The 11789-nt window shown below is 39.1% G+C and overlaps 1 protein-coding gene and 1 non-coding gene across 2 annotated transcripts in view; one reads left to right on the plus strand and one right to left on the minus strand.

Moving 5' to 3' along the window:
* Window positions 1-11314, plus strand: part of Nln (neurolysin) — a 104070-nt gene extending 92756 nt beyond the window's left edge. Inside the window, exon 13 of the mRNA XM_047556584.1 lies at window positions 9637-11314. Coding sequence (XP_047412540.1) covers window positions 9637-9771 — 135 coding nt within the window. The 3' untranslated portion in view covers window positions 9772-11314. The remainder of the gene's footprint in view (window positions 1-9636) is intronic.
* Window positions 770-843, minus strand: Trnad-guc (transfer RNA aspartic acid (anticodon GUC)). Its single transcript has one exon. It is a non-coding gene; the product is annotated as a tRNA-Asp (tRNA).
* Window positions 11315-11789: the final 475 nt, after the last annotated feature.

Genomic DNA, 11789 nt, shown 5'->3' on the forward strand with positions numbered 1-11789 from the left:
AATTCAACATTCTGGGAAGATTGTATGACTCCATTAATCTGCCCCACTACAAAGTCATACTCTCCAACCTGAGGTAGATCACCCAGTGTTATTCTGTGGTCCTATCCATTCCACGTTAGTGATTTCCTGCAATCACCACCACCTCACTTCCCTGTCAACAGAAGATCTCCTCTTTATTAAGAAAATTTGGGCTGGGGTGAAACTCAGTAGTAGAGCACTTGCATAGCCCTTGTGAGGCCCTAAGTTTGTTCCCCAGCACTGAAAAAAAAGAAAATTAAGATCACTGAACGTGAATACCTTAATCTTTCTTTCTTTCTTTGTGCAGACTGTGTCCCTTATCCAAAATGCTTGGCATGAAAAGTGTTTCAGATTTTAAAGGTTTTCTGATTCTGGAATATTTGCATAGACTTTACTGATGGAGCATCCCTAATTCAAAAATCTGAAATTTAAAATGCTCCTCAGTCCAAAACTTCTAATGTCATGTCATCACTCAAAAAACTTTGGATTTTGGAGCATTTTGGATTTTGAATTTCTAGGTTAAGGATACTCATCCTATACTTCAAAATACTTATCTCCCTTCTCCTGTCTTAACTCCAAGCCTTACTGAGCCTTACTGGTTTGTCATCTTGGAAGAAAACTTGTTACCAACTTTGGTAACTTCAGTCAGTGCTACTGTTCCATTATTCTTTTCACAGCCTAATTTCGGTTTTTTGGTTTTTTTGTTTGTTTGTTTGTGTTTTTTGTTGTTGTTGTTGTTTTTGTTTGTGTGTGTGGTGCTGGGGATTGAACCCAGGGCCTCTTGCTTGACAGGCAAACACTCTACCAACTGAGCTATATCCCCACCCCACAGCCTAGTTTCTTGATATGAGAAATGATCTTTGCAAACCTCGGTTTCCTGACTTTACCCCCACCAGAAGTTACCTGCCCTCCAAAGTTACCACTGACAACCCTCCCACCAACTACAAGGGCCTCAGCCCCCTTTTCCTTCCCCTTTGCTACTCTTTACCCCTCTGTGCTCACAGCCCTTAGCTTAGCAGCCAACCCCTTCCTGACCTCCCAGTACTCCCTGTGGGTTGCACAGCTTTGTGCTCCCATAGCCCTTTACACCTTCACACATTTGTTCATTCTGTTTCCACCTAAAGCATTGCCTTCTTTGTCTTTACCTTTAAAAACTCCTACCATTCTTTAAAGCCCCACTCCCAAACCACTCATTTATGAAATCTTCTGGGTCATCCAAAGCAAAAGTGAGCTTTCCGTCCTCTGAACATGAGAGTGGACTTGGGCATGCAGAAGGGCTTCAAATATTAAATAAATATTAAATATTATTAAATATTCAATGTTAACTATTACATAGGATGAAAATTTTGATTTTAAAATATCATTAGAGCTGGGCGCAGTGGTGCACGTAGGTAATCCCAGCAGCTCAAGAGGCTGAGTCAGGAGGATCATAAGTTCAAAGCTGGCCTCAGCAACTTAGGAAGACCCTATGTCAAAATAAAATATAAAAAGGGCTGGGAATGTGACTCAGTGGTTAAGCACTCCTGGGTTCAATCCCTGGTACCAAAAATAAATGAATAAATAAATATGATTAGAAAAAAGCACATCAACTGGGCATGGTAGCTCATGCATGTAATCCCAGCAACTCAGGAGGCTGAGGCAGGAAGATCACAAGTTCCAGGCCAGCCTCAGCAATTTAGCGAGGTCCTCAGCAACTTAGTGAGACCCTGTCTCACATAAAAAATTAAAAGGGCTAGGGATATAGTTCAGTAATAGAGCACCCCTGAGTTTAATCTCCAATACCAGAAAAAGAAAGGAAATTTTTATGGTGTAGAGTAATCCTCAATTGAATCTGAAGTCATAGGAATCAGAGCAATTACAATATATCAAGCAGACTTCCTTGTCTCAAGGACTTACTACCCTTTGGAGTCAGTCACTGCTGTTCAGAGGCTGGGACTGGTAGACATCATTGGTCACACAATACAGAAGTGTATCTGCAGGCCTTCTCTTTTGTTTTTTGTTTGTTTGTTTGGGTACCAGGGATTGAACTCAGGGGCAGTTAACCACTGAGCCACATCCCCAGCCCTTTTTTATATTTTATTTAGAGACAGGGTCTCACTGAGTTGCTTAGTGCCTCACTTTTGCTGAGGCTGGCTTTGAACTTGAGATCTTCCTGCCTCCGCCTCCTGAGCTGCTGAGATTACAGGCATGAACCACTGCATCCAGCTTCTTTGGACTTTGTTTGGGTTTTGTACTGGGGATTGAACCCAGGCATTTTAGCATTTTAGTCCTTTTTTTTTTTTTTTTTCTAAGACAGTCTCACTAACTTGCTGAGGGTGACCTTGAACTCGGGATCCATCTACCTCAGACTCCCAAATCACTCGGATTACAAGTGTGCACCACTGCAACCAGCTGCAGGCCTGCTCTTGTAACCTCTTACTGTCCTATAAAGCCCAGGATCTGCTCTGAGAACTGTTTCTGATCCTATCAAGCTGATCACTGAGAACACACTTAATAGGAGGCTAAATATAAACCCACAGCATTCTGAATACCAAATGGTAGCTGTAGAATATTCTATGGTTGTTCATTCTGCTTTGAAGGCCTGAATCCAAGTATTAGAACTGGCCACTTATCTATCATAGCCTGAAGTACCTGGGATTGAACTCAGGAGCACTCAACCACTAAGCCACATCCCCAGCCCTATTTTGTATTTCATTTAAAGACAGGGTCTCACTGAGTTGCTTAGCACTTCACCGCTGCTGAGGCTGGCTTTGAACTCACCCTGCCTCAGCCTCCTGAGCCACTGGGATTACAGGTATGTGCCACCACGCCCAGCTTGCTGTGTTTTGTTTTGTTTTTTAAATATATACTTTTTAGTTTTAGATAGACACAATACCTTTATTTTATTTTTATGTGGTGCTGAGTATCGAACCCAGTGCCTCATGCGTTCTAGGTGAGTGCTTTACCATTGAGCCACAACCCCAGCCCCCAGCTAGCTGTGTTTTTTTTTTACATAATTCTTCATTGTAAGTAGATATCACTTTCAGGGGGATGGTGCTGGGTGCATGTGAGGCAAGCACTCTACCAACTGAGCTATATCCCAAGCCCAGATATCACTTTCTTTTTCTTTTTTTTCTTTTTCTTTTCTTTTTTTTTTTTTTTTTTTTTGTGGTGCTGGGGATTGAACCCAGGGCCTTGGCATACTAGGCAAGTACTCTACCACCTGAGCTATGTCCCCAGCTCATAGATATCACATTTTAACTGGTTAGTTTACTAAAGTGATGAAGAAGTTGTCTCATTATCAGACATAACTTTTGCCTCCTCAACTGCTCTCTTAAATAACTGTGGAAGAACTGCTTGTGATTAACACTTTTCCAGCATGCACTTGGCACTCTGTAAGGATATCTTTTTTTCTTTTTTTCTTTTTTCTTTTTTTAGTTGTCATTGGACCTTTATTTTATTTATTTATATGTGGTGCTGAGAATCAAACTTAGTGCTTCACACATGCTATGCAAGAGCTCTACCACTGATCTACCCAGCCCTGTAAAGAATCTTTAAGGTCACCAAATATAATTTCAAAATTCAGCAGCTAATCATAGGGTTGAAAAAAATGGGTGCATTTTAACTAGGGCCATTTCTTTTTATAAGGCAACTTCATTGTGGGAAAATTTCCTAAGAGGTATAATAGACATTGTAGATTCAAAGGCAATTATATTGTTGAGCCAGAATTATCTTCCTCCTCTTTTGCATTTAGGGAAATTGCTAAGCTTTGTTCCTTCCATTGGTGAAGGGAAGTACAACCATGTGTCACTTCAGAAAGATCAAGAAAGTCAAGAGAGTTCAGTTTAACTATTATAGTTTAGTCTGCAATAGTACCTAGGTCTTACATGCAACATACACAGAAACATGAAGAACTTTAGTTAAACATAGAAAAATTGCCTGCAGAGAATGTATAATATCAAGCTAATGTGCCAGTCCTTTTCAAAAAAAGAACCCTAGGCCCACTTCTTGCTATAATGTGTTACCAAGAAAGAATATGGCACTTTCTCCTGGAAGTTCTTAAAAGTCTGCTGTCAAATCTCAATGTCTGCTTCTGTTCTCCTGATCTATCACCCAACAGCTCATTTTTTTCTTGTACCTCACCCTTTTCTAACAACCTTGGGTTTTGCCTGACTTAAGGAACAAATGGAAGGAGGTGAGATTGGTTTCTTCTTGATTTTTTTTTTTTTTTTTTTTCTTTTCTTTTAGTACTGGGGACTTAACCCCAGAGGACTTAACCACTGAGCTACATCCCAAACCCTTTTTATTTTTTATTTTGAAACAGAGTCTCACTTAGTTGCTTAGGGACTCACTAAATTGCTGTGCCTGGCCTTGAACTTGTGATCTCTGCCTCAGCCTCCCAAGTTGCTGGAATTATAGGTGTGCACCACCACACCTGGCTCCTCTTCTTGAATATTTTCAAGGCCAGACCTTCTCAGTGTGCAATTCAACCACCTGGTTTTGTTTTGTTTTATTTTGTTTTGTTTTGCATGCTTTCAGCACTTCTTTGTGCATAATCTAGCTTATTAATTGTGTACTTCTTTACCTCCTCTTCAGATTAGAAGATCCTTGTAAAAGGAACTATTTAACTTTGTTTCCCCTTCTCTCTTCAAAAGTATTTATTAGTTTTATATACGTGGACCTCTTTGAGCCTACCTAGTAGTTACCCCCACCTCTTCCGCTGCCCTCCCCACCTAATGCACGATCCTAGCCAACCTACTTTTTCCTCCTGATCTCTCCCCACCATAAATTAGTTTGTCCTCCTAAGGAACTCTGTTTAGAAGGCCTCTTCTAATCAGACAATTCCTACTATTTTTGTTTCTATGTTCCTGACTACTAGTCTTTGGTTCTCTCCCTTCTTTGTTGTCATCAAAAGTTTTTTATTTTTTTATTTTAATTTTTAATTTTTTCCACCCACAGTCTCCTCACCCTTATGGAAAACAAAGGGTGTACTGCAAGCTGTGGAAGGAAAGGTTTCAAAGTCCAACTTTAAAGCAGGCTGCTGATCTTGTTAGGTGCTTGGTCATCATCACCTGTCAGCAGGATGCTCTCTGCCCCCATGCGTATTACTCAGTGTCAGAAGAGATGATTCCGACTCTACTTCCCAGAGTCGGCAGGTTGAAAGGCCATGGGAGCTTGCATGCGCTGCCTCAGAGATGCCAGAGGTAGCGGGAGACCCAAGCTGTTTCCCCTTTATGTTTTCATTACTAATAAATGATAAGCATCCTTCATTTGGATAATTATGATTGCTATTAAAGTATTACCTCAAAAGGTCCATCTTCTTGGGTAAAATGAGTGCCTTGTCTTTCCTCCTTAATACTTCTGTTGAATTAGGCATTCTATTTCTTGCTAATAGTAGAAGTGAAGTCTCTTGTGCTTTTTGCTAGCTTTATTAGGAGATGAAACTAATTTTAAAGAAATGTAAAACCATGAATGCATTTATTTCCCTGAACTGTAGATGAGTAACTGTACTTTGGGGCAATGAGAGAAGAAAAGAAATGAAAGAAGGATAAGGTTTATCAAATACCACTATATGCCAGGTCCATACATAGGGAGTAGGCAAAGTGCTGAAATCATCTAATCTCTGGAAACAGTGAGGTAGGCCTTTTCCCATTTTACAGATAAGACCCTAAGGCCCAAGGTCACATAGCTGAGAGATGGAGCCAAGATGCAAACTTGGGCCTGATTCCAGCGCTCCTGATTTTGCTTTAGAAATCATCAGTGTTAGAGAAGACTTGCTCAGGTGCCAAGAGATATGTGCTAACCTTCCAGGATTCAGAACTGCAGGGCTTTTTCTTTTTTTACTGCAGTCTTTCTTTCCCCTTTCTCTCCCTTCCTTTCTTGCCCTTCTCCCCTTCCTTTCCCTGTTTTCTTCCCCTGTGCCACTGCTTAGCATCTTCTTTTCTTACACTCGCTTTCTCTTACATTTTCTTTTCTTACCTACCTCCCTCCTCAACCGATCCCTCCCCCCATCACCACTGTTGTTTTGTCCACACCTCTCCCCCTAAAATAATAAAAATAAAAGCTGCAGAGGTAACTGACACTGATTTTCCTTTATAGGAGAGCTAATAGGGGTTCTCACCACGTGCAGATCCTCCCAGAGGATGTTTGTGGCATGAAAAACGTTAGTGTTTTAGAGTTTCTCATCCTACTTTGCTTGAAGTTCGGTTTCTTTATTGGATGAACAAAGTTGAACCAACTGAGGGCAGAGACTCCTTTTACCTGTGGCAGATGTCTCCCAGACCACATTCTCTCAACCAGGGAGCCTGGCACCTTCCTAAGACACAAATTCACTTAACTACTTTTTTTTCTTAACAAAAGCAAGATCCTGTTACCAAAATGACTCTTAAACTCTTCTCAAAACTTCATTGCAAAGGAAATGAAACTATTAAAAGACCATCGCTCTGTAATTCAGGAAATTGAATCAACTTGTTTGGAGCCATAAGCAGAGGAAGACTTAAGCTGTACTGAGCCACATATTATGAGACTAAACAGTGCCCTGCTCTGAAATGATTCCACCATGCAGAGGAGTCACGAGCTGCCTTGGCACAACCATGTAGCTCTTCAAGTGCTCACTTTCCTTTGCCACTTAAAATTGCAGTTTTCTACATAGAATGAGAATACTTTGTGAGCTGTTAGCACTTTGGGTGATTTTTTTAATCTTTTCTTTAGATTTTCATTACTATTCCCATAGTATATGTAGAATGAAATGTCTCTTTTTAATAAATTAAGGATATATAACATCTGGATCTTGAGGGGACCAGGGATATAACTCAGGGGTAGAGAGTTCATCTGGGTGCATGAGGCCCTGGGTTAGAGTCCCAGCCCTGCCCCACCACCACCAAGAAATAAACAAACATCATAGATAGATCGATAGATAGATATAAAATATATAGAGAGATATATATAAATAAATAAGCATAAATATATAGAGAGTGAGAATGAAGAATTATATATATATGTATTTCTTCAGATAAATATTAATTATTGAAGCAGGGTCATGGGTACATGTGGGTTCATTAATATTGTCTCTAGTACTAATATATATATATATTTTCTTAATAAAAGCTTTAAAATATTTCTGTAAATTCTGCAGATAAAATTAACTCACATTTTCTCTGTTCTTTCTATACTGCTCCTCCCAGAGAGCACCTATTTAAAACACTAGTCAAATTAGACACATTGAGCACTGAATAAAAAAAGACTGGAGGTGAAGTGCAGTTGGACTCCAGAGCTCCAATATGCTGCAGCTGAGAATAATACAGTGTCTGCCAGGAATAGCCACACTCACACTAAGGATTCTGGATTGCTGTTGAAACAGTAAATACTCCTACAGACCACGCAAGAAAGGCACATCATTTTTGTTTTTGTTTTCCTAAAGTGAATTAATCCAGCTCCAGATCCTCATCACCAGAGTTTTCAGTCAGTCCCACATCACTGTTTATAAACTCCTCTCTTTTTAAGAAAATCTATCCAGAATTGTAAATGAGACAAGATTGCTACATGCCTTTTCTGTATCATGTTGGAACACTTACAAGACCTAAAAATCTTCATGCTCCAGGCCCTAGACCTGTCCATTATGGTAGCTATGTGGCTGTTGAGCCCTTGAAATGAGGCAACTGAAGAACTGAATTGAAATGTACTGTAAGTGTTAAAAATACTGGATTTTGAGGACTTAACTACAACAAAACTCCCAATAATTTTTGTATTTTTACATTACATTGTATATACAGTGAATTTTTTATGGATTTGTTTTTGATTTGTTGTTTGTTTTTTGTTTGGTTTTAGGTGGTTTTTTTGTTTTTTGTTTGGTTTTTGTTTTTGTTCTGATAGAGTCTTTGTTGCCCAGGCTGGTTTTGAACTTACAGCCTCAAGTGATCTTTCTTCCTCTGCCTCCCAAGTAGATGGGACTATAGGCACAGGTCATCATGCTCAGCTTAACAGTGGTTTGAATACAATGTTTTATTAAAAACTGACTTGATTTTTTCTTTTTAAGGTTTTAAAATGTAGTTAGTTGAAAATTTAAAGTCATATACATATATCTCATACTTCTATTAGACAGTACTATCCTAGAGTTTATCAGAAGGAAACTTTATTAGACTATTCCTGACTAAGGTCCAGACTGAAGTTAGATGTTAGCCTGTGGATGATAGTAAGTTGCAAGTAATTTCTATACATAACTAAAAGGTAACCCCAAAAGTTTTGATTATATGACTCTGGAAGGCATTAAATAGTTTAACATCTAACCTGGTAGATCTCATTTATGTTTCATTTTTTCTTAACAATTTAACTAAACTTACCTCTGATGGTTGTACCAAGCAGAATTGTGTTACAAGTCAAAATATTGATTATTTTAGTCTTTCCTAATTTTTTAACATATACTAGAAAGAATGATTAGTCCTACCCAGATATGGTGGCTCATGCCTGTAATCCTAGCAATTTGGGAAACGGAGGTAAAAGAATCACAAGTTTAATGCCAGCCTCAGCAATTTAGTCAGGCCCTGTCTCAAAACAAGAAATATAAAGTACTGGGGTTATGCTCAGTACAAAAAAAAAAAAAAAAGTCCTATTGATCAAATGTAAGAATGGTCATAAACTGAAGTGGTACTCTCAACTATTTATTGTGCGTACTTGGAATTAAGTTTCATTGAATTGTCTTGCCTTGCTTCCCTAAAATGACAGTTTCAGGAACTGAAAATACTGAACAATGCTGATACTGAGTAACAACTGTTTTCTTTCACATTATCTGCTCATGTGTTCATATAAATAAAGGCAAAGGAACTATAATATGTTTTAAAATTCCATCCCCAAAGAAAACTTTGCAAAGGTCCTCATGTCCAGCACTGACCCCCAGAATTACCTTACTGTGGACAATGTGCTGTTCTCCCCACTTCATTGTCTAAGGAACAGGCTTGGGTTTTATTTGTGATCTTTTATGAGCTCCTCATAAAAAAAAACTGGAGCCATCTAACAATAGATGTGTTACTGTTTTCAGGTACCCCTATTTGTAGCCTTCTGGAACACCTGCTTTGCTAACTCCCCCTCCCTTTTTTTGTACAGTACTGGGAATTAAATCTAGGGACCCTCAACAACTGAGTTATATCCCCAGCTCTTTTTATTTTTACTGTGAAACAAGGTCTCACCAAGTTGCTGAGGCTGACCTGGAACTAGCAATACTCCTGCCTCAGCCTCCAGAGTTGCTGCGATTACAAGCATGACCACCGCACCTGATGCTCTGCTAACCCTCTGAAATCTCATTTGAGGTGGGGTGACAAATAAGACCATGTTATGTATTGCTTTGGGTACTTTCTGTTGTCTTCTTGCCCATGGTGTTAGCTCACTACTGAGAATATCTAAGGAAATAAGACAATAGAAGAGGACAATGTAGAAGGTCTGAGGTTGAAGCTTCAAATCTCTTAGCTACCAAATTAAATAAAAGAGCAAATACTACAGAGCTGTAGCATTGGTAGAGGAGACCATGAATACTGAATAAAGCTGAAGCCCCTTTTTCTTCACCCCTATCCCTTTCTCTTTTGTCTCTAGAGATTTGGAAAATTGCTATGACCATGAATTATTAGGCATGATGTTTTATTTTACTAGGTTGGAATGAAATATAGAAACCTAATCCTGAAACCTGGGGGATCTCTGGACGGCATGGACATGCTCCAGAATTTCTTGAAACGTGAGCCAAACCAAAAAGCGTTCCTAATGAGTCGAGGCCTGTGTGCTCCATAAACCGGATCTTTGGTAGCAGTCCATGTCTGGAGGACAAGTCAACATCGCCATGTGTTCCTGGCCTGGAAACTGAAGGGAGTTTTGCAAATGAAAAATTAGATTTCTATTGACTTCTTTTTGTTTTTTAATTTTAAAAATTATACTTATGTAAATGGAATTATAAATACTGTGACCTAAAAAAAGACCCACTTGAAAATAATTGTACTATAAAATTTCATAAAAATGGATTTGATTTCTTTTGATAAAAGTTTCATATGAATGTAATTTGATTTTTTACTATTATCTAGATAATATAATGTAAGAGGGCTAAGAATTTTTAAATTGAATTATATACATGATATAATTTGATCCTTCTTATATCTCAAAATTTTGTACTTGGGATTTCTGAACTGGTAAATGAATCACCAGATTCCTCTGGTAAATATTTTCTTGGAGCTCTAAGTCAACTTTGATCCTCTGCCTTCCAGTAAGGTGTGACTTTGCCTTTGCCTGCATGCCTCAAGGCCAAGGATACATGCCTCAGTAATTCATTTATCTTTGTATCCCAGGCCTCATGGTTCCCAGCTTCTGCCTCACTTAAGTTATGTTCTTCCATTTGGGTTTGTTTTCCATTCTAATATTCAGTTAGAAAGAAAAAAATTTTAGTTGTGACTGAACTGATCTAAAGTATATTGCAGGTTGGTCTCTCTGAGTTACTTATGGCCTGACTAAATTGCTGAGGCTGGCTTTGAACTCGCCATCCTCCTGCCTCATCCTCCTTAGCAGCTGAGATTACAGGTGTATGCCCCCACACCCTGTTTATTGCAAGTTTTTGTATCTTGTACTAGAGTCTCAATTCCATTTCAGCGTACATCTATTTTGGCATAGTTGCCAATTAGAACATAAAGTTCCGACTGCGTATGCATGTGTATGCGTGTGCGTATGCGCATGCGCAGACTGGGATTAAACTCGGGGGCTCTCTACAACTAAGCTACATCCTCAGCCCTTTTTATTTTTTATTATGAGACAGATCTGCTTAAGTCACACAGGCTGGACTCAAACTTGCAGTCTTCCTGCCTCAGCCTCCTGAGTAACTGGGTTTACTGGCATGTGCTTCCTGCCTAGCTAGGCATCTTTTTTCTTCTCATGTTTCTAATAAGGGGTAGTGATGTTGCCTCTTTTACTGATCACCTCCCTGCAGATGACAGATAGAAACGTCACAGTGGCTATTTAGAGTGTGGTGGGGAAGAGAGCTGATGCTGATGGGGCCATAAAGAAACTGCAGAAGAGGAATCAGTTCAGGCAGAGCGTTTGAGGACAGCTGCTTCATTGCCACTAAGTACTTAAATTTGGCTTTGGGGAAGAGGCTCCTCCAATAGCCTGTTTAATCTGGTGATTTTTTTTTTTTTCTTTTTTACGTGAACCTTTATCTCTCTTTAACTCTGTTTACTGTGGGCCTAAATTCCAGTTCTGCAACAGAACTGTGAACTCACAGTACTTATTTTTCCCGTAGGAGTCTACTCAATAAAGTAACCAAGACAGGATTTTTTTTTTTTTTTTTTTTTTTTTTTTTTTCAGTAAACTTGTTTTGTTTGTGTTGTCATTGGAGCAGTGCTGCTAGGATCAAATGCATGGCCTGTGCATGCAAGGCAAGTGCTCTGCCCCTGAGGTACACCCCAGACCCAAAAAATAAACTTTGAATGTGCTCTGCACAGAACCTTTCTTTGCTATTCTCCAAATGGACTTTGTGTTAAATTAAACAATTATTATGTTACATAAAAAAATTTAAGACAGAAGGATAAACCAAAAGCTGTAGCAGCAACACAGAAGGAAATTTTAAGACTAATATTGCCAATAAACATCCACATGAAATCCTACCCTCCTTTCCGAGGTTAGTTGCCTGGCCCTCACTCAGCATCACTGTCTCTGGTCACCAAAGCTGTTTTTGTGGTGTTTTTCTCCCCTAGACTCTTATGTTTTCCTCTTTCAGACAAAAACCAAAAACTCTCTTCAGCATTTTCTCTTGCCCAATGTCATTT

Source organism: Sciurus carolinensis, chromosome 6, assembly GCF_902686445.1.
Source record: "Sciurus carolinensis chromosome 6, mSciCar1.2, whole genome shotgun sequence".
Classification (NCBI taxonomy): Eukaryota; Metazoa; Chordata; class Mammalia; order Rodentia; family Sciuridae; genus Sciurus; species Sciurus carolinensis.